Below are 27,560 nucleotides of genomic sequence, written 5' to 3' on the forward strand. Positions count from 1 at the left end.
ACATTTCAAGTTTACCCACAATGCAGGATCAGTCTGTTGCACTCTGTCAGCATAAATTTTTTGAGTCTGCTGACTATTTACATCAGAATGGTGTCAGTGGTTTGATCATTCAGATGCAACAAGTGGTTGAAAATCTTTTGAAAAGGTAAGCTAGAGTGAGATATTAAGCACATTGATTAATCTGACCAATTTGTTTGCTAGGTTTCACTGATAAATGATGTGCACTCATGCAGCAAGGATTTAAGGGAGCGTCTTACTTTTGGTGAATTATCTGACACTTTCACAAGAATATTGGAGGCTTTTTCAAGCAGCTCGGTGCATTGGATAAACTATGTAATTCCACAGAATGGAATGCTAAATGAAGAGCTGTCAGCTGGCAGCTCAATGTTTGGTGTTTCTGAATTACCACGTGCAGTTCTTAGTCCCTTTCAAATTGAGAGGGCTAAATTAGAGCAACTGATGGCAGAGACTCATGCTGTTCTGTCTAGGTATGTTTTATCCATCCGTATTCTATGTGTGATATTAATTTTGCACTAGAGTTGGCGATCTAAGTTTGTCTGTTCTTAGTGTGCTAACAATGGAAATAATTTTGAGATGTCTGTCATTAAGTTCCTATTGGGCCATAGTTCTTGTAATGGAAATTATTGAGTTGATATCTAGCACCCTGCAAAATCAAATCCAACCATGTACATTGCTTCCTAGTGAGCTACTAAGCCTTCATAGCAATGCTGATGTTACACTTTGCATCATTGCAAGATGTATCTTTGTGCGTATGATATTAATTTGGCACTAGAGTTGGTGATCTAAGTTTTGTTTTTCTGTTCTTAGTGTGCTAACGATGAAAATAATTTTGAAATGTCTGTCATTAAGTTCCTATTGGGCCATATTTCTTGTAGTGATAATTATTGAGTTGATATCTAACACCCTGCAAAATCAAATCCAACTGTGTGTACATTGCCTCCTAGTTAGCTAGTAAGCCTTCATAGCAATGTTGATGTTACAGTTTGCATCATTGCGACATGCATCTTTGATCAGTATAATATGATTTTTATTAATATTAATATAGTAAAGTCTGAAATACAAAAGTAGGGGTTATCCGTGTACAGATTGAGAAATATCACACCCCATATCGTACCACTTTAAACTCATATGCAAAAATTACTTACACAGTTATAAACAACAGAACCCCAGAAATTCATTGCTCTATATTACCAAAACAACTCATTATCATCTATACCGACATATGCAGTCTACCAATTGAAATGTTAAAAACATAAAAATAAACTGTCCATTGGGAGGACCTGTGCCTTACACATTCTTCGTTCTGCTGATTGGGCCTTTTTTATGATTATCCTCTGAGGCTGCAACCATTGTTTTCCCTTTGTTTTTGCCTCCTTTTACATTTTTTAGTGCATTAGACCCTTGTGGTCTCTTGTTGGACATTAATAAATTTATGTTTTCTTATCTTGGCCTAAAAGAACTGCCCATTGTGAGGACCCATACCTTGCATGTTCTTTGCTCTGGCCCTTGGGGCATTTTTTTATTATTATTCTCTGAGGCTGTGACCACCATTTTCGCTTTTTTCTTTCCCTTAATCCCTTCTCCTACCTCCCTTTGCTTCTTCCTCTTCTCTGCTTCCAGTGCTTGAATGTGGCCTTTTATCAGTTCACACTCATTTCCAGCCCCATCACATCACTGCTTCATGGTGCTCCAAACCAAAAAGGGCCGTTAATCTCACCGTCTTTGTAATGTCCACTTTTTACCAAGCATGCCAATAAATATATACAGATTGATGCTAGCCTGTTATCCATTCTCCGCATAGGCTAAAACATCAATTATAATTAAGGGCCCAATTTAAGTTATGACTTAAGTATTTCCTAAGCCATGGGGGTGAATTATTAAATGCGAGTCGAATATTATTATATGTCTAAGTTGCTAGATAAAATAATTAGAAGAGGAAAATCTATAGCTTTTTGGCTAGGGATTTATATAGAAGGTTCAATCAGGGTTTGGAGTTTCATTCATTTATGATATGTTGATTTGCCACTTGATAATTTCTCCATTGTTGCTGGTTTGACAGTAGAAGCCATATCCGAGGACAAAAAGCCTTGGATATCTATAGGTTGGATGGAAACCTAACACTACTGAGAGGTGGACTCGCTCAGGGTTCATCATTGAGCAGTTTTGCATCGTTATCATTTTAAACAGGCTTTAGAGGAAAATTTATGCAAATCTAGCAGTTTAACAAAAGTACATATAATGTGACAGCCATGCATGCTTTATATTAGAATCATCCATGCATGTTTTATATCAGAATAACCAATAGATTTGTGTTTTTAATATTTCCGTGGAAATCTCTATTGTTTCCTTTGCATGTTTGCATGTTATTTTGCAATGAAATGTAGAAAAACATGGAAAAAATTGAAAACCTAAATCAGATTTGAAACAATATCCCAGTTTGAGATATTTCTGTGGTATTAGAGCACACTGATCCTGCCAGCTTGTGAGGGTTTCAGTTGCAATTCAAGATTTTCAGTAGCATGTCAAGATTTGTAGTTGCATGACAGTTTTTTCCAGTTGCAAGTTGGATTTAATAGTTGCATGTCAAATTTAATTGTTGCATGTGGGTCAGACGACAGTTATCAGCAGTAACAGTGCATGTGTTTGAATTAATTATATGAGCACTTGAGATTGTTCTCACAATTATTATACTTGAAATAGAGAATAACTAAGAGAATATGCACAACTGGAAGAAGCAGAACATGAATCTTTAAATATGGCAGAGAAAAGGAAAAATGATGGGAATGGTCAGCCTAATATACAAGATGTTTTGGCACATTTGACTTAATAACAGCAGCACATGATGCAGACTTTGAGGAAATCATAACAACTTCTGACTGCGATTGGTAATTCAACGGTACAGCCACAACCAAGGAATCAAGATGATGAAAGAAGTGAAGTCAAGCAAGAAAATCCTGTTGGAGCAGCCTCTAATGTTGTTAGGACCATAGTTGGCATAATTGCCGAAAAATCAGCGAGTTTCTACTAATCTCTGAGTTTTTGGGACCAGCAAGTTTTTCCCAGATTTAATTGTGACTTGGCTAGAGAAAAAATCGGGGAGTTTCTTAGAAAAACTCATTATTTTTGAAGTTTTGTTTTTAAAAACAAAAAGCAAAAAGCCTATATATATTATGTGAAATAGAGAGTTGCAGTATGCTAGTAGAGCTGGGAAGAGGAAGATGTGATTGTCATGATGCATTTACTTCTAGTTTGACACAAACTATTTACTATATGCTTCCCACCATCAACATTCCACATGAGAATGCAATTTTGTACCTACTTTGCATTTATATATATCTAAATTCTGCTTGTTTCTTTTGTGTTCTCTTTAATTCACTCATTAGATGCATCTTCTCATTGAAATTTGTAAAGAAATGTACTTTGAATTAAATTTTAGCGGTTTTATTAGGTTTCTGAGTTTTTCCCAGATTTTTTAAAAAATGGCCAATTTTTTCCCAAATAAACTTTTTAAGGGGGCTTGGCGAGTTGTTGCCGAGTCTGAGTTTTCCAACTATGGTTAGGACAATAAACTCGAGGTCTAATAGACCAACCTCCTATTATAATACAAAGAGAAGAACAATCTTCTATACGTTCAAAACAACATAAGAGAAAAGAAATGTGCGCAAAAATCTACATGGAGATTTTGATAAACATACAGATTTAGTTCATGAGGAAAAAAGAAAAGTATTAGGGGTCATCTCACATGAGGCTTCATCATCTTTGTGAGAAGATTCACAAGAGAATTCTAGGAGAGAGAATTATATGATCTCTCTTGATGTTTTTAGATAAAGGCAAAAACAGGTTTTGAGGGGACTTGAAACCCCTTACAAAAACATAAGATATATGGGAAGTATCACTAGGTTTTACAAGGACCTAAAACTTGAAGTTCAAAACAACACATCAAAAAATCAGGTTTTATAGGGACCTGAAACTTGAATTTAAATAAAGTAGTAATCCAAGTTTTACAAGGACTTGGAACCTGGAGTAAAACTATAAAAAGCTGGAAATAACAGTAATAACAAAAACCAAAACCAAGACACCGACCAGAGACCAAACACTTGCAAACCAGACTAGCAACTAGATTAGCTCTTTAATGACCTTTGCTAATTCCTTGCTAGCCTCTGCTGTACTCTGAATGATCTCTTTCGCAACAGAACTAGGAACCTCTCCGATTGCCTTCTTGGTACTCTCTTGTTCTTTTGCTTGGCCCACCAGGGATCTTTGCGACCACAGCCTCAGGAGACATGATCTCCTCGTTGCTCTTTTTCCCTAAACTGGCAGCCGCAATGCATAAACTAGAAGTCACCATCTCCATTTTTTGCCCACTATCTTTGACCAACTGCCGAAGTTCCATTTCATACTCTTTCAGTTTCTCAGGAATATTCCCAACTTGATTTTCTAGTTGGCTTCTCTTTGTTCTTTCTTCTTCCAAATCTTACTGCATTTCACATATTTTCCTCTTAAGCATAGTTATTTCATTATAGAGCCATGAGTCCACTTGGAGGGTAGCATCCGCTTTCATCTTGGCTTTATAAAGGAAGGATGGTTTAATCTCATCTCTGATCTCTTCACCAGACTTTTTACCAAAATCATTTGTAATGTCCTAGTTTTCCTTAAGATAGCTCTGATTCTTAGAAGTAGTATCTTTGTGTTCCAGTATCTCGTTTTGATTCTCTTTATCTAGGCCTTGATCTTTAATTACAAGGGCTTTACCTTGATTATTCTTCCCAGTTTCTATATCCTCTAGAGTCTTAGCATCAAAAAGATCCTTTTTAGTGGGAGTAGGTTGAACATTCTGGTTCCCCTCATTTTGTTCCGAAGCTTTAGTAAAAGATTTTGACTCCACATTCCTATCTTTACTACTTCCCCCTCAAGCTTAACCTCAAAAATTCCTCTGCTACCAGAATAACCATCCAGATTAGAGCTCAAATCCCCCATTTCCGTTTTGTCCTCTTCATCACCAGTTTTCTCAGACTTCGTATTTTTCTCAATAATTTTCTTCTTTTTCTCCCTCTTAATCTCCTTCTTAGAACTCTTGCTATCACTAAAACCCTTCTTAGATCTTATTGAGTAACACGGATTGTTTCTGCAAATGTAATAATATGACCATGTAATTGATATGTTTCAAATGCAAATTTGGATCTCATATAAGTATGAGAGAAGGAGACGGTGCTTTTGAAGAGACATGTCTCGAAAATTTAAACATCATTTGTTAGTGTAAAATAATATAACCATATATATATATATATATAATATAATATATGTAATATATACTATATGTTATATATAAAATATATGTAATATATATTATATATATAAATAAATATTTATATTATCAATAATGAAACTCATGATCATATCAACCTGAATGTAACTACAAACTTAGCACTCCCTCTTAGTTAAGAATGATTGATATAGAACATATTATGTTCTTGAGTATATGAAGAGATATCACCTCAGAATGATATTCCTGGAATGACATATTTAAGGATATCAACATAACTCCATCAACACACATATATTATATAAGGAATTGGCTACAATTCATAATGAGACGAAATTTCTCAACACTTTTCCTTTTAGCAAGGAGGGAAATTAAGCAATTATTATAACTTTAATATAAGTTTGAATATCACCTTAAGTGTGGTCTATAAAAGATTTAAGTTATGGTGTCTAACAATATCCGGCCTGAAGAACTATAACAACTTTCATGGTATCCTGCAAGAAAACCCGACCTAATAGCAATGACACCAATAATTTTCATGGTGTCTGGCAAGATCCAACTAAATAACCATGATGGATATCAATGTGTCTGGCAAAATCTGGCCTAATAACAATGACACCAATAATTTTCATGATGTTCGGCAAAATCCGGCCTATAACAATGACACCAATAATTTTCATGATGTCCGGCAAAATCCGACCTATAATCATGATGGATATCAATGTGTTCGGAAAAATTTGGCATAATAACAATGACACCAATAATTTTCATGATGTCTGGCAAAATCCGGCCTATAATCATGATGGATATCAATGTGTTTGGTAGAATTTGGTCTATAACAATGACACCAATAATTTTCATGATGTCCGACAAAAGCCGACCTATAAGATGGACAACAATGTGTCCTGTAGAATCCGGCCTATAACAATGACAGCAATAACCTTCAATTCTTTTTGGTATTAAATGGTTGGTCATCTATCGATAAGATCATCACCTTACAATAGTTACCTTCTGTTCATTATCATAACGTCCGACACACTGGGACAACAACTTAATGTAGTTTGTTATGATAATAGGTCTAGTTATTAACAAGATCGTCACCTTTCAATAACTCCCCTCTAAATATATACATCAATGAAAGACCACCATCTTTCATGACATAATTACAACAGCATCATGTAGTAACTCACATGATATCCACCATGAACCAAGTTAGAGGGTGGACCCACCATAGCTGCTACTAGAGTGTGGAGCAAGGGTTTTCACTTCAAACTTGTCTCTCATAGAGGAGAGTGCATTACGAAGGATTTCTCTTAGAACTTCCCCTCATAGAGAAGATATCATCTAAAAAGGATTGCATCTCAAAATTTCTCGCTCTGAACATCGATCCTAGGAAGTCAGGTCCTCTAGTTACTTCCTCAGAAACTCTCTTCACCTAAGGATGCTTGTCAAACTCACAAAATTTCTCCCTATGAACATCGATCTTGGGAAGTCAGGTCCTCTAGTTACTTCCTCAAAAACTCTCTTCACCCAAGGATGCTTGCCAAACTCACTCTGAATTTGATATCAGTTTTCTGATTTTCTGGTGATAAGTCAACACTTCCTCATGATATACATAGGAGTAGGCCCATCAACATCATGCAGTCACCCACATGTATTTCTAGACTCCCTCTAAGTATCAATCTTCTAAGTTCTTGCGTTGCCTTCGAAGAAGTGTCATACTCCCTCTTAATGTAGAAGAATCACATAATCTCAATCATCAAAGATGTTTATTTCAAAAGCCTCTTTTTATCCATCTTGATCATTAGGGTCTTTGGAGCTACTATCATTAGATTGAGTCTGCACAATATTAGGTAGCATATGTAAAGTACCAACTTTCTTTTCTTGTAAGAACATCCTCAAACATAAAGGAAAAGATCAAGGAAAATAACCTTTATAGTATGTATAGAAATTACAAATAAGAGAGATAATTGTCAAAAGTAAGAATACTTATCTACACATGACGATTTAGAATTTTCTTCTTAAATTATTTGAGAATGGAACATCTCACCTCTAAAAGTGGAAATGGAACATTGACTATTATTCCCCCCACATTGTAAAATTTCCACTTATTCTTATAATGTTGAACAATTTTGTATCAAATATGACAACTTTCTAAGTTCCAACTTGCTCTTTTTGACCATTGAATGACCATTAAAGGTTCAAATATTCATTTAGTTTAACAGTAGAAACAAACATGTCCTCTTTTTCAAGGTTGCCTCTAATGAAATGTCAATCTCTCTCCTTTCCCTGCAAGATGACCCTAAAAAAAATCAAAGCAAATAACTCTTATAGTATTTATTGAAATACAAATAAGAGAGAGACTAATATAATTCTCAAAATAAGATCTTTTTAAAATCTATATTTTGAATATGTGTATATATATATACACACACACACACACACATATCATCTTTTCAAAAATAATTATAAATTTTCCTTTGATTACACTAATTATCTTAGAAAATTTATAATATCCATATAATATTAACATATAAATGAATATCAATAAAGCAAACTTTTATTGTATATTCATAACTTAACAATAACTATAAAAGAAAATCTATAACTTTATACTTTATGGATACCTTTTACCTTATTAATTCTATTGACTAAATTGTGCAAAGGCACTCATATTGGACCCTGAGTTGCAATGTGACATTCTCCTACACTCACGGTACAAAACTCATGCATATCTAAGTTTGCTGGAAATCATTAATATTCCACAAAGAATGCATGATCATTCCTTGCCAAACCTTCTGGTATGCTCATCTCTGAGTGTAGGGCCATAACAAATGAAGGTAGTTTTCATAGAACTCAAATCCAGTATAGAATCATGACAATTTATACAATTTCCTCTACTTGAGAGGTGTTTCTACACGAAGCTAACCACCCATTTGCAAAAATCATTTTCAGTCCCACGGTTGTGTATGAGATGTAAGAAGAAAGTATAAAAGATAGTTTGGAAATTGTAATAACCCCAATAGGTTATAACTTTTTCAAACACCAAAAATCTTTATACTTCAGTTGTTTCACATTTCGTCAAACACTTTGCAAGCAAGCTCTAATACCATTGTAATGACCCTCCTCAAATCTGCCCTCAAAAAAATGCTGATGAAAGCTCAAGGAATTTCCTCAAACAATTCACATGCAAGGGACGTATGACTGATATAGTATTTCAGCTGGCTTTAAATGACTCGTTTTCAATTTGCATTAATGAGAATTCTGTGCTTGAAGACTCCAAATGGACTACACAATGGCCTAACATGAGTGTGCTACTAATTTTGACAATATTCAGTGCATATATATGGTCTAAGCATGAGAAATGAACACCTACAGCCAACTAGCATTTTTACAAACAGTTGGTGTGCAAACTAACTCGCTGATAAATAATGATATTGAATTGCTTAAATGACACCAGCAACTATTATCTTCTTAATTTGCAATGAAATTTCTAATACAATGCTCATGAAATATGGTAAAGACTTTTGGCATTTACATGGATTACAAAATGATAATGTTAGTATAATGCACACTTACAGCTGAAACTTATAACACCCTAAAAAAACAATACTAACAAAAGAACCTGGTTGTAAATGGCTGTAATAATTTCCTTCAATGCTGCCCCTTCTGCTTTGCTTTTTTTGGCCTGCTTTTTCGGTTCGGCTTTTTTGGGCTGCTTTTTCGTACCCGCTTTTTCAGCCTGCTTTTTCGGTTCCACTTTTTCAGACTGCTTTTTCGTATCTGCTTTTTCGGATTGCTACTATGTTGAATCTCAAGACCATATCTTTCAATGGCGTCAAGATTTTCAGCTTGAAGGGATTTCGTCCTTCAAACTATTGAGACATAATCTCCAGAAAATTTCCCAATTTCTTTGATATTTTCCAAGCATACTTAAAAGAAGCTCTTCCATTTCTTTTATAGTGTTTTCACAAGGGCTCTATTCTTCGTTTTCTCAATGTGGGATAAAACATAACTCCCTTTATGTAACTTATGTCTCCAATGTGTTATAAAATAAAGGGGACTGTTTTAATTTAAATATTTCCCACAAACTATAGTCTATGCATTAATAAAGTTAAATATTTAAATTTAACTTTATAAAATAGCTTTATCAATGCATAACAAATCTTATCAGTGATAAACAAGTCTTCTTGTCGATTTTAAACAATTACCATCGACATACCGTTGCCACTGGATGTCCGCCCATGCCCAAGATGACTTACTATAAATAGTAAGTATGCCCAAAGTTGCCTCAAAACCCCTCAGAAAGACCTGCAACTGAAACTCTCTAGGCCAAATAGCCTCTAAGTCCCTTTAATGTCCTGGTTAGCCTATGGGAGCGTGGGGAAATAGGCTAACGACAACATCATGCTATGAATGCTAAAAAAGGGACATTACAGTCCGCCCTTCCCAAAATTGCTTGTCCCCAAGCAATGGTCGAACAACAACCCAATCAATCCACCTGGATCCCAAATGTAGTCATGAACTATACTGCTGTCAGTCAACATAGGCTCCTGTAACAATCTCTGAAAATTAACCAAGAGGAATCCATAATCAAATTGGCGAATACAACTCACCCAAACTCCAAAGTAAGGAACCCATGAGAAACAAGCTCTCGAAATATCAGAACCCAAGTAGAGTAGTAACCCAAACTGCCAACATAGTAAATATCAACACATCCCACTAGCCTATGTGGAATGTACAATACAATTCTGCAACAACGATGAATACTCTTGCATGAAACTGCACCAAATACAGAGAATCCACCCACTGCACACCTACTGCAATCAGCACAACTCTGTAAATCACCGACCACTGTCTCATAACCATAACACCCATGCACTGCTGATGGTGAATAGTCATTACACTATAGATAGCAAAAACGAGAGCCCAAACCAAACCTGTCTGCCATCAACTCCTCAACACATAGATCAAAAGCAAACCAATGAACATATCCTACAGTATAATGTCGATAAAAAGAACCAATCCCAGTCAAAGACTCATCCTGTTGACGTGATATAACCAACTGTGACTGATCATCAGCTAAGTTAGAGGATGATATAGCAGAATCAACAACAACATCACTAGTCTCTATGCCCTCCAAGTCAAACATATCACAATGCTCAGCTGCAGTGCCCAACTCAGTTGAACCTGCCTCCGGACCAAATATGCCAATACAAGTGTCGTGGACAGATATATCCTCATCTCCACTACCTCTATCAACCTCAACCATGGACATCCGCGGATCACCAGACACCACGGTCCGTGATTGTACAGAATCTGGTAAAGACTGAAGTCGTTCTAACTCCATGGTCACCTTAGCTAAATGAAACTGTGACTCCTTGAAAGCCAACTGTGTACTCTCAAGAAATTCAGAAGTCACCTCGAGCTGTTGAGTAAGCTCACTCACCTCATCTTCCTTGGCCAATAATGCATCGTATGTTGTACTCCCCCACTCCATAAGATAATCTCTGTCGGCTACCAACTGCATATAATTCTGTCTCAGAATCCGAATAGCCTCCCATAAAGAGTGGATCTCTGTCAAGGAAAGATAACTGCCTCCCTGCTCATCACTAGTAGGAGAACCCCATCCATAAACTACTAACAACTGACGAGCAGTATCGAAATGCTGGCAAGCGATAGCAATGTCTCGTTCACTAACTCTCAACTGATTAGACACATGATTGTGCTGACTGGTCAAACTCCTATACTCTACCCTTGGTACACTGTCCAAAGGAGTAACCTTAGAATGGCTATCATCTGTAATACTGCCATCCAAATTTTGCAGTCCAACTGCTGAACTTGTATCATCAAACGGAGTGACTGAGGCATCAACATAAACCTCTATATCAAAGGAAATTGTTGAGGAGACTAAGTCCTCAAAACTGTCCACAACATCCCCCTGGGTGTCATCTGTAATAATCAGATCCTGGGACTCTTCTGTAAACTTTGTCATATCTGAGAGATCATCAACCCATTCCAACAAGAATGGTTGACTGGATACATGAACAATGCCCAACAAAAGTGTGTAAAAACCAATTCCAGCATCAAACAAGCTGCTGGCATGGATGAGAACTACACTTGGCAAGCTACTAATCAAGTCCATGATGGTGCAACAGATACTACTACCAAAGAATGATAAATATCTCCGGTCAAAACGATCCCAAGTACTAAGATAAGGATCCCAACATCTAATCCATGAACGGAAACCAACTGGCAATTCAAGTAAACTTCTCACCTGAGTAATGTGAACAATACCAACTGACTTCACGCACTTGTCTACAGTCTCTGAATCCGGAGTGTGAATGCTAGACGTACTCATATCATCATCAATATGTGACCCTACTGTAAAAGGAAATTGAGTCCCTGCTATATGCACTAACTCCCGAACTGAACTCACCTCAAGACAACGCTTGTCCACGTCTCTCAGAATCCTGGAGAGCCAACTTTATTGCCTCCATGCCTTCCTTGATCTGCTGTAAGTCATCACAAGAAGAACCTGTTGTGACTCCTTTCTGTCTCTCCTGCAGTTGAATCATCCAAATGTGATTCTCAATCAATCCATGTATCCTATCATGATGAGATAAAGCCGTGACAATATTCTTGTCCCTTGTCTTCAGCTGGCGTGCCAAACCAAGTAAAGAGCTACTAGCCTCTATCTCATGTGAAGAAGCATCCAACTGTGCCTGATACTCACTTTCTGCAAAGTCCTGAACGCTCACTTTCTGATCAACTGTACTATCCTCAAACATGACAGTATCCTCAACTGCTGTAACTTCATCTAGCCCAACTGTACTGGAATCACTATCTGTGTCAATCGCACAATCTGGTGTGCCTGTGATATCACCTTGTGGCTCAACCTGCACAACGTCTGTAACCCCTTCTACCCGTGAAGATGATGCAGATAAACCATTACCTGAAGATGTGCTAATGTCTCCCTGTATCGAATCAGCATGTCTGTTAAACTCCTCATACAAGTTTCTGCCTGTCATAGGGAAGGTATGATCTTTAGGCCTATCAAAACGTTCAATAAGTCTCTCCTTAAACTCCACATATGAGGTAATGTGTGCATGACCCATAGTGACCATACCATGATGCCACCACTCGTGTGCTAACCCATCTAGGTGAATTGCTGCATACTTAATAGCTTCTTTCTCAGGCATAGGGTTCATTTGAAAGTATGTGTCAAGCTTTTGAACCCAAGCTCTTGCTGTAGACTTCCTCGAGCCATCATAATATGGTAACCGAAGTTTCCCTACTTTCTTCTGTAGCTCATAGCTTTGGTTCTTGTCATGTCCACGTGGCATATGCTTCATCCACACATCTATATACTCCCTAAAGGTGATTGCAGCAATAAAATTTGGACCTCCGGCTTCCTAATCTCTCCTCAGCTGGTCCTGTATATCAGTGATCTGAGGCTCTGGTACGGGCTGCTCTGGAGCTCTAGGAGGAAATATGGGAATCATGGGCCGCGAACTCACTGTCCTAGTTTGCTGGGATGCATGACCAAAATTGTTCCCAACTTGTTCGCCTCCATTATGTGCCCCATCCTGATTATTACCATTCTGATTATTTCCTCCACCCACATTAGCATTCAACCCCATTTGACGAGCCATCATCTACATCATAAGCTCAAATCTCTGACTCTGTTCCTGTGCCCTTTGCTCTGCTGATCGCTGTCTCTGTGCTAAGGTGTCTTATAATTGTAAGAATCTTTCCTTTCCCTGATTTGGACTGATATACATGCTGTCAAACATTTTTTTCTCTCTATTTGGCTATTCCAAATAAGACCTCCACAGGATGGCAGGACTTATAGCTCTGATACCACTATAATAACCCCAATAGGTTATAACTTTTTCAAACACCAAAAATCTTTATACTTCAATTGTTTGACATTTCGTCAAACACTTTGCAAGCAAGCTCTGATACCACTGTAATGACCCTCCTCAAATCTGCCTTCAAAAAAATGCTGATGAAAGCTCAAGGAATTTCATCTAACAATTCACATGCAAGGGACGTATGACTGATATAGTATTTCAGCTGGCTTTAAATGACTCGTTTTCAATTTGCATTAATGAGAATTTTGTGCTTGAAGACTCCAAATGGACTACACAATGGCCTAACATGAGTGTGCTACTAATTTTGACAATATTCAGTGCATATATATCATCTAAGCATGAGAAATGAACACCTACAGCCAACTAGCATTTTTACAAATAGTTGGTGTGCAAACTAACTCGCTGATAAATAATGATATTGAATTGCTTAAATGACACCAGCAACTATTATCTTCTTAATTTGCAATGATATTTCTAATACAATGCTCATGAAATATGGCCAAAACTTTTGACATTTACATGGATTACAAAATGATAATGCTAGTATAATGCACACTTACAGCTGAAACTTATAACACCCTAAAAAAACAATACTAACAAAAGAACTTGGTTGTAAATGGCTGTAATAATTTCCTTCAATGCTGCCCCTTCTGCTTTGCTTTTTTTGAACTGCTTTTTCGGGCTGCTTTTTCGGTTCGGCTTTTTCGGGCTGCTTTTTCGTACCCGCTTTTTCAGCCTGCTTTTTCGGTTCCGCTTTTTCAGACTGCTTTTTCGTATCTTCTTTTTCGGATTGCTACTATGTTGAATCTCAAGACCATATCTTTCAATGGCGTCAAGATTTCCAGCTTGAAGGGATTTCGTCCTTTAAACTATTGAGACATAATCTCTAGAAAATTTCCCAATTTCTTTGATATTTTCCAAGCATACTTAAAAAAAGCTCTTCCATTTCTTTTATAGTGTTCTCACAAGGGCTCCATCCTTCGTTTTCTCAATGTGGGATAAAACATAACTCCCTTTATGTAACTTATGTCTCCAATGTGTTATAAAATAAAGGGGACTCTTTTAATTTAAATATTTCCCACAAACTATAGTCTATGCATTAATAAAGTTAAATATTTAAATTTAACTTTATAAAATAGCTTTATCAATGCATAACAAATCTTATCAGTGATAAACAAGTCTTCTTGTCGATTTTAAACTATTACCATCGACATACCGTTGCCATTGGATGTCCGCCCATGCCCAAGATGACTTACTATAAATAGTAAGTATGCCCAAAGTTGCCTCAAAACCCCTCAGAAAGACCTGCAATTGAAACTCTTTAGGCTAAATGGCCTCTAAGTCCCTTTAATGTCCTGGTTAGCCTATGGGAGCGTGGGGAAATAGGCTAACGACAACATCATGCTATGAATGCTAAAAAGGGGACATTACAGAAATTGTGTGTGAAAGTATTTGTTTCTCTTGAGCACTGCATACATTGAAGCGTTAGTGAATGTAGGAATCTCATTTAAGAAGACATTGAATGTTAAGCATGGTTTTCCCTATTACAAAGAGGAACAAAGAAAACCTAAAATATAAAATATATATATCAGTATGTAGTGACAAAGCAATATGGAATGCCGCATGAAATAAGGAGATCAAAATACAAAAGTAAATAAGAAACAAATCATATGTGCAGCGGTGCTAATATCGGTCAGACCCCATCATACATATATGCAAGTAATGTGCTCTTGGGGTACGCAAAGGATTAAAACTTTTGTGGGCCTGTTTCATTCTAGAGACTATACTTTGCACGCTGGAATAAATATCTGTCATAAGTATTACAAGTTATAATGTTTCAACAACCTCCTCTGTGCATGCAAACCATCCATTTCTTATTCCACAATTTTGGACTCAAAAATGCTCGATAATATTTCTAGAGAAGTGTTTGTCTACATTCTACCAATGACTGATGGTATGTCTAATATTCTCTAGCATCATGGGTTTCCACAGAGGATACTTGTGACACTGTGCATTTGGTTGGTATCTCACAAAGTATTGAAAGGAAAGAAAAGAATGATAGTCACATCATAGGCAATTTAGTGGTTTGAAGGAATAGAAGCAAGGCAGAATGAGTGATAGGAATAAAAATGATATTGGAGATATTAGATATACCATCTGAACGAGTAGTCAATCTATTCAAAAGTCACACATTGAGCAAAGCATGAACTTGTTATCCATTCTATTTACACTATGGTTGAGACCTGCATTTGCCAGAGAGGAAATAACCTATATGAGTCGTGTCTGAATCCAGTGACCCGAGTTCATATCTCGGTGGGACCTCCATATATATGTTCTCCACGGCATTTGACATCAATATGGGAACCCCAAAATATTGGTACAAATTAAAATGTATTTTAGATTTCCAACTCCCTGTACATGTAAGGATGCTAGCAGTTTATTGACTGGTATAATATTGCTTCATCAATCTTATACAATTTCTTGTGAGTATATTCAAAACTTCCCAAAAGATAGTGATTGCTCTTCCTTACTCTTGGACGATACTCAATTATTCTTATTGGTTGTATCCTTATGTAATCTACACCACTATTATTGATAGCGATTGGTGGCCTTCCCACTGTTCTTTGTTGGTACTCTCTCATTGCCTACGTCGAGCAAGAGATGTTGAAGAGATTCACTCATGCCAACCTCGAGTCTTACAATCTCCAACTTGCTCGTAGATATCAGTCCTCCTTTTCTATTTATTACTCTGCACACATTTGCTTCATTTTTCCTTTTGCATAGGGTTGGTGTCAACCAAATGCGTTCTCTCTACTGCATCTGTCTAAAACAATTCATCTGCTATTTCTGATTTTTTTTAAAGCATAGGATCCCTTTATGAATGATTTCATTATGTCTCTATGGTTTTCATACATTTGTAGTAGGCTCTAATACCATGTTGAGTAACACGGATCATTTCTACAAATGTAATATTATGACCATGTAATTGATATGTTTCAAATGTAGTTTTGGATCTCATATAAGTATGAGAGAAGGAAACATGTCTTTGAAAAGACATGTCTCCAAAGTTTAAACATCATTAGTTAGTATAAAATAATATAACTAACCATATGTACAATATATATATATATATATTTATAATATAAATAAATATTTATATTATCAATAATGAAAGTCATGATCATATCAATCTGAATGTAACTACAAACTTAACAGATCTAACCTTGATTTTATTAGTACTCATCTTTTGATGAGGCTCATTACCGAGCGATTTATGCTTCTTCGTTAAAGGAGAGGATTTCACAACATTACTCTTACAGTAATTTTCAATTAAAAGAATAAGCCCCTCATGGAGCACAGGTCTAGATTCCTTCTTCCTATGGGCCTGAAGACCATGAAGCAAAGAAAACTTCAAATAAAAAGGGAAAGATCCTATCTTTATACTGAAAATGGTTTAAAAATACGAAATGAAATTTATGCACCCTTTTAGATCTTCCGTCAAGAATGAAGTATTCATGAATGCAGGACGAGACATCTTGCCATATAGTCTTGAGTTGGTCCAGGTCATAAAAATCCCCATTCTTCACCAGCCTTTTCTCCTCATCTTAGTTTTCGGAAATTTCTTGAAAGCTGCATTGGAAATACTTGTTTCCTTTCTAAATTTTAACCCACCCATTGGAAGACCGGTAATCTTCGCTATGAATTCCTCTATCAAATTCCCAGTAACTCCATGCATTGTAACCCTTTCTTTAGTCCAATTCTTAAAGAAGTACTTCGTGATATGGGGCTTGTAGCCATGTAACTTCTCAATATACTTCATCACTTTGCCCTTGGAAAGTTTTTCCCACACCACAGATTTCGCCTTCCACTCCTTGCATGTAGTCGGTTCTTGTTTCCTCGGCTCTCCACCCATCACATAACCAGCGCTGCAATTTTTCTGAGAAATGGTAACATCAAGGGAGACCAAGGTTTGTTTAATCTCAAGAAAACACTTTACCCTTGAAATGTGCCAAGTACTTTTAATGATGACACAATAGTACCTCCTAGAGATACGCAAACAATCCACCATAAAACCATCAATAATCATAATAAATTGCTCAATCTTTTATAATATTTCCTTCAGTAGCATTAGTCATGTCATTATTAATAGTTGCCACCAGCTCACTCCTTGGTGAGGTAATCATGCCATGCCATTTTTTCGTCCTTATAGACTGCTTTATTTGCAATCTAGTCAGTGACTTTATTACCTTCATGGAAGATGTGAGTTATAATAACTTTGTCAAATTTTTTAATTGGATCTTTGATTTCCTTAATACTACCATCAATACTCCACGTGGTCGTACTCCTATTATTTAGCATATTGACAATATTAAGAGAATCCCCTTCTAGCCATAGATTCCTATAACTAGAATTCACTGCCAGTCTAATAGTATCTAGAGCCGTAGTAGCCTCATCTTTATGACTAGTAGTTTTACCAATAGGAATAGCAATAACATCCACCACTCTACTATAATGGTCTCTTAAAACTCCACCACATCCCGCTCTTCCAAAATTCCCTTTAGTATATCTATCAAAATTAGCTTTCAACAAGCCCAAAGGAAGACATTTCCATTTCACATATTAAGTATAATAAAAGAATCTCTTAAAAGGATCTCTCTCAATGTTAAGTATGACATTGATATGGATAATAATGGTGTGGATCCTACTTTGCATCTTCTAGCTTGTTAGTTGATTTCTATGATGACCCAATCCTACACGTGAGGGAAAATCAAAACATGGCATTTAAGGACACTTGAGAAACTTGGCACACAAGCCCTTGGTATAGGAAGATTAATTTTTTTGAGATTCTATCACCTTTAATTATTTTGGAAGTGTTATTTTGCATTTAGTCACCACAAAATGTAGGTGATAGTATGAAACTTTTTCAACTTAGTTTCGTTTTTCTCTGAGTTGGTTCATTATTTAATTGGCCGACATTGATCAATCAATTGACTCCAATTAATATAGTGATTCTTTTTATTGAAGGCTTTGGTCAAGTCCTAGTTTTTTTGTTTCTTGAGCCTATGCTTGATTTTTGAAACCTTCAATGTCATTTTTTTCCATTTTTGAGTGTGTTTTTGTTTGCTTTTGGTCTTTTGGTTTTGCTCAAATCATTGCTTTCAATTTTTCTTTTGATTCGGTCTATCTTGGGGCTTAACCAGACTTGGCAATCAAAAGATATGACCAAATAAGTGTCCAAAAAGTGGACTCCCCAAATGCAATTGAATGATTAAAAAAAATCATGTTATATTTTCATGTTGACATTCACTTTTTGAAAAATACAACATAAATTCACTTTATGTTATGTTTCTAAGTTACTCTATTGCTTAAATTTATCACTTAAGTGACTATAACGCACTTTATGTTATATTTTCATATTGAGTTGCTTTAAAAAATATTCACTTAACTTTATTAACTATATAGTTTGATTTATTTTTGAGTTACTTTATGTTTTATTTAAAACATATAAGTTAAATATTACTTTTTGACATGATATTTGTACATCCCTTTTTTTGGGACATTAAAAATTGATAGGCCAATCCAATATATGACCTTTAAAGACTTAATACAAGATTATTAAGTCAATATTAATTGAAGGAGAGTGAATAAGAGATGAGTTGGCATTAGGGACAGGGACAAGAATACAGAAGTTGAAGAGTTAGAGGTTGGGTCTTTAAAAGGAGGAGGAGAAGCTTATTTCAGGATGCTTGGTTTATGATTAAGATTTCAGTTTCTCTCATGAGAGAGTTATTTGGGAAGCTTCAACTTCCATCCAGCTTGAGGATGTAAACCCTCATGCCTATAGACATTGGACACAAACCCATCGTCCATGGAGACGTCACACAAGGTGTCTCACATGTGCTTACAAGTTCTTTTCTTAGTATTCCAGTTTGACTATAAAACTGTGTTTAAGATTGAATTTTACAATTCTAGTTATTGTATTGCTGATGTATAATGCAATGACATATTCAGAGGTATTTTATGAGAATCTATTGGTGTATATTGCTGGTTTATTTTGCATCTTCATCTGTTTATGTTTTAAAAATTTATTCTGAGGAAAGTATTGGAAAATAACCTTTCAGGATATTACAAACTATGTAGTGTAAATGTTAATTTTGACCCAATTAAGTGATATTTCTTTAAAAATCAATTAGACATGTGCTTAATTGATCACTTAAATTGTGCATATGTGTTTTTGAACCTATTTACGTGTAAATGCATCTAGAGACCACAATTTTGCACTAGAAAGGCATTTTGAAATACTTAAGCATGTAATTTAAAGCATGCAATGGGTCTCCTAGAATGCGACTTGCATTTAAAGGTCTTTTTAAAACATGCAGTGACCCTCCAAGAGTGCGGTTTTGCACTATATGCTTGTTTCTAACCAATTTTAAAACATGTAATGCGCTTCCTAGAATGCGATTTGTATCTAGATTCCAAATGCATGTAATCTAAAACATGCAAATACACTCCAAGAGTGCGATTTGCATAAGAGATTAAGTTTCATGCCATTTCAAACATGCAAACTCCATTATAGAGTGCGATTTGCCTTTGAAACACATGCTATTGCTTCTTGAGACCACAAATTTGCAAAGAGGGCAAAATTGTTCATGTTTTTGCTCCCTAAGAAAACGTTTTTGCTAAGGAACTCCAGATCCGCCCATGATATGGTTTGAAATCCATGAGACCAAGGTCGTTTTTGCATCATCATGCATTCTTATGCCCTGGATGTTGAATCTCATGCAAAAAATGCTTCATTTCATGGCATTTTGAAGCCTTTGTTTTGCAAAAAAAGCCCAGATTTGGGGCAATTTTGATCATGTTTTTGCACAAATAGGAATCATTTTGAGGTTTTGGGCCTTATACTTGCTATCAAAGAACACGTTTTTGCCAATTTTGTCCAAAATGACCCATATCAATGCATTCCAAGAACATGTTTTTGGCAAAACACTTCCCTCTATTTGATATTTAGTGAAAAATGACTTGTGTATTAGAAGATGTAGAGCATGTTTTTGGCATATCATTGCAAAAACAACCATTTATTGCTCATTAATGTCCATCACTTGCAAATGTTGAAGGAGTCAATATAGTTGTTTGTGGAGTCGAATTTGGAGGAGAAATTTTCTTTAAATCCTAAGTTGCCGGTTCGGATTCTGGTTCAGATGCGGGTTCGACATTTGGTTTCGAAATTCGATCAAAATTTTTTTGGGTTGGGTTCGGGTTTGTTTTGGGTTCGTCCATACAAGAACTTTTTAAAAATAAAATAAAAAATATTTATGTAAAATTATGCTGCAGCATACCAGTTCATACACCCCTATGCTAATCTAAAGCAATTTAGCAAATTCAACCACCACATATTAATGATTTGTTCGATTGGCATGACAAAATGTCAAAATATACCACCATAATACCATATGAATGTTTCAGTTGAAAACTTTAGTCTTTAAAACAACAATATCAACATTACTAATTATTGAATTAGTAATCAGTAATTAGTCATAGACTCATATGTGATCAAATGGCAAATATCAATGTATCATAAAAAATCATCAAAGAATTCATCATCATTAGGAAATTGCTGATTAGAAGCACAATTAGTGCCACTAGCGTCAGCAGTCTCGATCGTAGTCTCAGCCGTAGCCTCAAGATCGGCTCCATCAGTACTATGTATCTCAGGATCGCCATCTTCAATCGCAAGTGCATCAAAGTGGAATTCCAACTCCGCGGCCTTTGGTTCGACATCCCATTGTTTTGCCTCCTCCTTTTTGTACATATTCTCTTTGTGAGTTGTGAGCCTCAAGTTTGAATGCACAAACACCAAGTTATCTGCTTTCTTGGAGTTTAGTCGGTTGCGTTTTATCGAGTGGATGAAGGAGTATGTGTTCCAATTCCTCTTAGATGATGATGAACTAGCAACCTATCAAGATTTGCAAATTTACCAACAATAAACTAGAAATTAGAGTTTTGAATATTTAGTATTTACCAACAAGAAACTAGTAATTAGAATGTTAAGATTAAAAACCTAACTTGTGATAAAATTTTGATGGCAATGGGCTGTAAGTGTTGGTATTTTTGACCATGGTAGTAACACCATTTATGAGCATTAGCATTGTTCTTGTCTTCAAGAGCCTCAATACCACAATCATCGGTGCTCGCAAAACTCATAAATTCAGACCTCACTGCAGGTCATAGGTGCTCAGGAAAGAGTCTTCGAAGGGCTGCCTTGTACCTTTGAGCAACTTCAGGATCTCTGTATGGGGGAACTCTAGTGGTACTCCCCTTGAGGACCGATTGGCTATAGAACCTAGGGCTCAATGCAAAGGCAAGTAGATGCAAAGGGGTATTCATTTTGTTCCATCTCTCTATCATGATTAACTGTAGCTCCTTGAAGAACTTTTCATCAGGATCTTGCTCTCTCTCATTTACGATATTTCTAATGTCCTCAATCATGGAGTCAATGCCATCATATACCTCACCCAAGCAATGCCTATCCATGTCAGTGTATTGGATCATTCTCAATATAAGCTCGGTGATCTTCAGAAGGTACTTAGCACAATCCCACCAAGATTCATTTAGTATCAATCCCCTTATGGCAGTTTTTTTATCACTATTAGATTGCCTCCATACGGTCCAATTAGCACTAGTTACCATTCTAGTCAATGCGTCTTTAACCTTGATAAGGCGCCTTAAAACAATAGTGTTGGAGGTAAAGCGGGTCTCAACAACCTATTTTAAAATCAAAACAGTAATAGATTAAAAATTTGAAAACATAGAAAGTTTACTAAAGTGGCTAGATTTTTAAAACATGTTTAAATTTTAAAAAATTCAATTTACCTTCAAGAGCTCCAATTTCGAGAATTGTCTGAATATGGCTTGCGTCATATGGTGGTTCGTGACAAACATTTGGATCTCTTGTGCCTCTTCATACATTTTTTTTATCCACTCAACCTTAGTGCCAATTTTTTTCAGCATTAGGTTGAGTGAGTGCACTGCACAAGGTGTCCAAAAAATGTGTTCATACCGCTCCTCAACCAATAAGCCGACAACCCTACAATTCTTCGCATTGTCGGTATTACTTGAACAACATTCTGAGGGCCAACTTGCTCGATAGCTTGGATGAGAATGTTTGCAATGAAAGGACCATCCTTTACCTCTCCTTCACAATCCACTGCTTTTAGAAACATTGCACCTCTTGTAGACACTGCAAGAACATTCACCAAAGGACGGTTCCTTGCATTTTTCCATCCATCTGATACTATTATCACACTTGTTTCGACCCATGCATCCTTGATGGGCAACATGGCATTCTCTACACGAGCCACCTCATCATCCAATAAAGTGGTGCGTACCTTCTCATACCCAGGGCCCTTGAACCCGTTTGGAGCCACATTAATTGCCCTCACCATGTATTGCCAATACGGTGAGCGAACAACATTAAATGACAATCTATTTGCATAAATACATCTGGCTATGGCTTGATCAACAATGTCTATAGCTTTATTTTGGAATGATGATCCCAAGGGTCCAGCCACTGTTTTACTTACAATTTGTTGTTGAGGAGGACGCAAGAATGGATGGCCCTTTGCAGGTGGCTCACTAGGAGTGGTAGTTGAAGACATAGATGATGTTTTTCCTTTCTTTAGAGGCCTACCACTTTCTAATAGATGTGAAACATTTGCCCTCCCAACAGCTTCCTTTGCTTGCTTCTGCTCTTGAATATATTTGTTTACGATGTGATTTGGAAGAAAGGTTTTAGGTAGCAATCCGTTTACTCTTGGCTTCCCGGTGCAAAATTTGATGCCTTTTTGAGGAATAAAGCACAAATGTGCTTTTACTCTACTGTAAGAGCTGCTAAATTCCTCCTTGCAATGGCTACAAATCCACACATAACCTCCTCCACCCGGCATTGATCGAATCATTTGCACATGTTTCCAAAGTGGGAAACATCTGTCGATTTTGAAGTGGGGATTATTGCCAACCGAATCACTTGCAGCCATGATAGAATCTACAAAAAAATTTAAATATTACACAATACATAAAAGTTTAAAACAAAAAATTAAATATGGAAAAAGCTTATTTATCTACGCAAACTAAACTGTAATGGTTACTTGACATATATCAGTAAGTTCATAATGAAAATTTAAAAACTAAGAACAATTTGTAAGAAGTTAGAACAATTCAAATCTAAGTAGTTGCATGCAATTTTTGATTTTTACCTACCTCTTTTTTTATCTCTAGAGTTGGAGAAAAAAATCTGAAAATGTATCAAATACAAACTGTCAAATTGCTACCTTTGCAATCTGCAATCGTTGCCTTTGGAGTCAACGTTTTGGAAATTTGGACCTTTGGTTCAAGAAGCAATGCACACAGCTGAAGCCTGAAGGTAAGTCAACCACACAAAAACAAATGAAAAAACATACTGCGAGCAGAAAGTTGAAACCCAAAAACAAGCCGCTGTAAAAAGAAGTGTGAACGCCGAATATGGGTGAGGGCGTCGTTTTAGGGTTTGGTGTGAATATGAGATAAAAAATCGACTATAATAAAGTAAAACGCCTTTCCAAATGATTAAAAAGTCAAATATTTTTTCAATTTTTTGTCATATGCCCAGATTCACTCGAAATTCGTTGTCATTCCATCTGTGTTCTTTTTTCGACTCCCAAATTCGCTAACATTCGTCCAGGGTGCGAAATGAAGAACCCACAGGGAATTTAGTAGATAGTCGGCGAATTTGAATCGAACTAGGACCGACTTCGATTTGATGTGAATTGAATTTCAATTTTGCCCCTTCAGGAGCGAATACAGTAACTTAGTTTAAATCTATCAATCCTTCACATTTGGCTCTTTGATCACCAAGTAAGTTGAAGTTTTCAATTACTTTCTGTTTCATTGCATCTTTCCATTCATCTTTGTATATTTGTCCCAAGATGTGCCATGAAAAGTGCAAATTTTCTATAAATAAGAGAACTTCCGTTTTTGAGTGTTTAGAATTTCTCCAAGTTCTAAATTTGAATTTCTATAGGAGAGCAACCTTGTTCTTGTCATGTTTGAGTCAAAGACTAGAGGTATGTTTTCATTGTGTTTAGTTTGTTGGTTGTTTGCTTGCTGGTTTGCTTTTTGTCTTTGAGCCATGGATGTACAAATTAGTTTTCTAGATCTTTGATAATGAAGAACCTATCTTTTGGGGAGAGCTTATCAATATCGCAGTTTGTGGGAACCTTAGCACCGTTTTACATGAACTCCTACTTGGTCTACATTGCTGCATCCATGGGATCTTTCTTAGGGCTTTCAATCAAAGGAGATTGTATTTTACATTCAACCTGTGCCTTTCGAATGCTGGCCTTCACCAAATGGTTATCAAGTGTCTCTTGCCACCACTTCCTGGATTTTGGTCCATTCAAACCTTCAAATGAAACATTTTGTGTTGTAGGATTGTCAGTTGCAATTGGCTGTGCTGGTTGCTTCCCTTTCTTTTTGCTTGGTCCTGTACTTGTGCCTTCTGCTATACGTACTCCGAATTGGAAAAGTCTTTACGTTCCTGTTCATGGTTGCAATTGTTGCTGTATCTTCTTCTAATTTCTTTTTCTAAGCCCTCTTCTCGATTGATTGTTGCCATGTTCTCTTTCTCTACTGCCACCTATTGTAGCTGACTCTATCGAGCCAGAAGTGTTGCCTGCTCAGATTCCCAGGCTGCCCTTTTTGCATCTAGTTCCGCTTTCATTGTTGCTACCTTGGTAGCTGACTCCTCTTGAGCCCTCTTTGCGACTGCTTGGTCCGCTTCGCTCCTCCGAAGGGTATAATAAGCATCCTTGTGTATCTGGACTATCTCCTTAATTAGAGTCTCAATGCGACTCTCCATACTTGTCTCCCTCGTAGCGGCCCAATTCTGGCGCATCTCTGCAGTCTCCACACTTAGCCATCCACACTCCTCAAAACAAACTGTAAAGGCTACTGGACATCCCACCCTCATAAATGATATAGAGTTTTCCAACTCCTTCGCCTTTGAGTCCAAGGCCTGGATCTAAGCAGAGGCCACCACTTGGCGAGCCCAAGTCGCTACATCAGCGAAGAATGTCTCCATAACTTCTCTCGTTGCTATTTTTGATGCCAGTAGATGCTGCTACTGGGCACTCATGGTTGTCTCCACTGCTTCTGCCATCTGCTCAACGGTGCTAGGTGGTACCTCATCATTGTGTGTCGAGTGACTTTCCTTCACTCGTCTCTGTGGAAGATCTCTTTTTGAAGTTACTTCTCGCGTAGGTGTGAGTATACCTGTCGCTTGTGGTGCTGGCATATGGTTAAATCTCATATTCAAGTACGAGCTCAACCGCTGAACTCTACTCTCACTCTGGCTCCTTAGGCGATGCTAACAAAGCTGTATCTATTGTAACCACTGCATTTGAACCCACTACGTGCAAATGAACATCGACTATCCTCAACACCTTGTCTGCCAGTATCTCAATCACTCCCTCCTAAGTGTCCATCTCCTCATTCAGAATAAGTAGATCTGCCCCTACCTTAGGTATGGTTGGCAACACCTCCTGAACGACCATTGTCGTTGGTAACGGATGTGACTCTGTCCCCCCAACGGCTATTGCCTCTGGAATGGGTAGTGCCTCTGTAGCTAACTGAATCATAACTGCAGCCGGAGTCATCACTACTAGCAGTCAGAACTGACCAAACCTTGGAATGCCGTGTGTACCTACTGGAACCAAGTGTGTCGTTGCCGAGAGTGTAGGTAATGGAAATCTTAATGGTGTTGCCGTAATCACTTCCACCTCTTCTTCATCGTCATGGGTCTCACTCTCATCTGAAGAAGTCTCCTAGCGACCACTGTCCGTATCTCCTCCATTTAGTCTAGGTCGTTTTTGTCCCACCATCGTCTAACTCGCCAATGTGTCGAGGTGCCTCCATTGCATGATAGGGGTTTCACCTGGTGCGAGTGGTCCCGACTTGGCCTCCAGCATGTCATGGGGAATCATTTGCATCATTGCCTCCAAAAATAGCCCAATTGCATAGTGTGGCATATAGAACGTCTTATGCTGCAGTGTCATAAATTCGTACATCCTTTCCGTCAACAGTGCAGCCTAATCGTACACTCTTCCATGCAAGATCCCGTTCATCATCACCACCCGTGGGAATGAAATGTCTGAAGCGGGGCTGGATCCTGTGAGGTGAATTTTTACTACATCCATATGACAACGCCAGTGCCCTTCCTGCACGTTGGACTTCTTCAATCCTCTACCTTTGATGTGTCCGTGAGAGCTTCTTGCTCCGTCTATGTCAAATCCCCACATACCAGTTGTATCAGTTGTGCCTTTACCTCTCGACTCAACCTTTTCGGTTTGTTGTTGATCTTCTTGCCCCCTTGTGCATGCCCAGGTATATCGAATGCCCGTGTGAAGTTTGCTGGTCTAAATGATATTGCCAAGTTGCATCCAAGATAGGCAAATGTACTGGTTCGAGAGAACCTATTGTGCATTTCTATCAATGTGCGCAAAAACCCTTCATAGTCTAGAATGCAAAATACATGCATTTGTATTACCCATTCATCCTATGCCTTCCGAATGCTAGCCTTCACTGAATGTTTATCAGGTGTCTCCTATCACCACTTCCTGCATTGTGCTCTATTCAACCCTTCAAATGAAACATTATGTGTTGTAGCATTGTCAGTTGTAGCCGGCTGTGCTGGTTGCTTCCCTTCCTTTTTGCTTGGTCCTGTACTTGTGCCTCCTGCTACAAGTACTCCAGATGGAAAAGTCTTTACATTTTGTTCATGGTTGCAGTTGTTGTTGTATCTTCTTCCAATCTCTTATTCCAAGCCCTCTTCCCAACCGATTACATAATTGTCACCTCTTTTGTCGTTGTGCTTGAAGAAGAGAAAACCTGTTAGGTTAGTTGTAACTTTCTCTTGAATGATGGTACGCTAGCTATTAACTAAAATTGTACTGCTGCACTTCTTTGCTTGCTATGGCCATACGGATGGAATGCTTCTCTCTTCCAGAGGTTGTATGATTGCTCTTCCCCTTTACCAAATCGTTTCCTATAGACTTATAACTTCTTTAACTTATTCTTGGAAATCTCTACCATATAGTGTGATGCCAATCCTCTATTGCAAAGCCATACGACTGTACGACACTCCACTAACCCAAGTGAGAAGTTCGTATGGTGTATTGCGATCTTTATTCTCCCTCCACTTACTGTACGATAGTATAGTTCCTTATTTGATGACAATCTAGGGCTGTATAGTGCTTTGCATTTGATGATCTCCATACCGTACGACACCTTTTATAATTTCTTTGTCTACCATACAGTTGTCTTCTCAGTTGATGGTTGTATGGTATCAATTCTTGTTGAATGGT

The 27,560-nt window shown here is 37.2% G+C and overlaps 1 protein-coding gene across 1 annotated transcript in view; it reads left to right on the forward strand.

The window, feature by feature from the left end:
• Positions 1-27,560, forward strand: part of PEX3 (peroxin 3) — a 158,779-nt gene that overhangs the window by 95,194 nt on the left and 36,025 nt on the right. Inside the window, exons 5-6 of the mRNA XM_089803792.1 lie at positions 27-145; positions 234-488. Of these exons, the coding sequence (XP_089659918.1) occupies positions 27-145; positions 234-488 (374 nt within the window). The remainder of the gene's footprint in view (positions 1-26; positions 146-233; positions 489-27,560) is intronic.

This window comes from Cupressus sempervirens, chromosome 10 (assembly GCF_028749045.1).
Source record: "Cupressus sempervirens isolate cs-2001-9-10 chromosome 10, ASM2874904v1, whole genome shotgun sequence".
Classification (NCBI taxonomy): domain Eukaryota; kingdom Viridiplantae; phylum Streptophyta; class Pinopsida; order Cupressales; family Cupressaceae; genus Cupressus; species Cupressus sempervirens.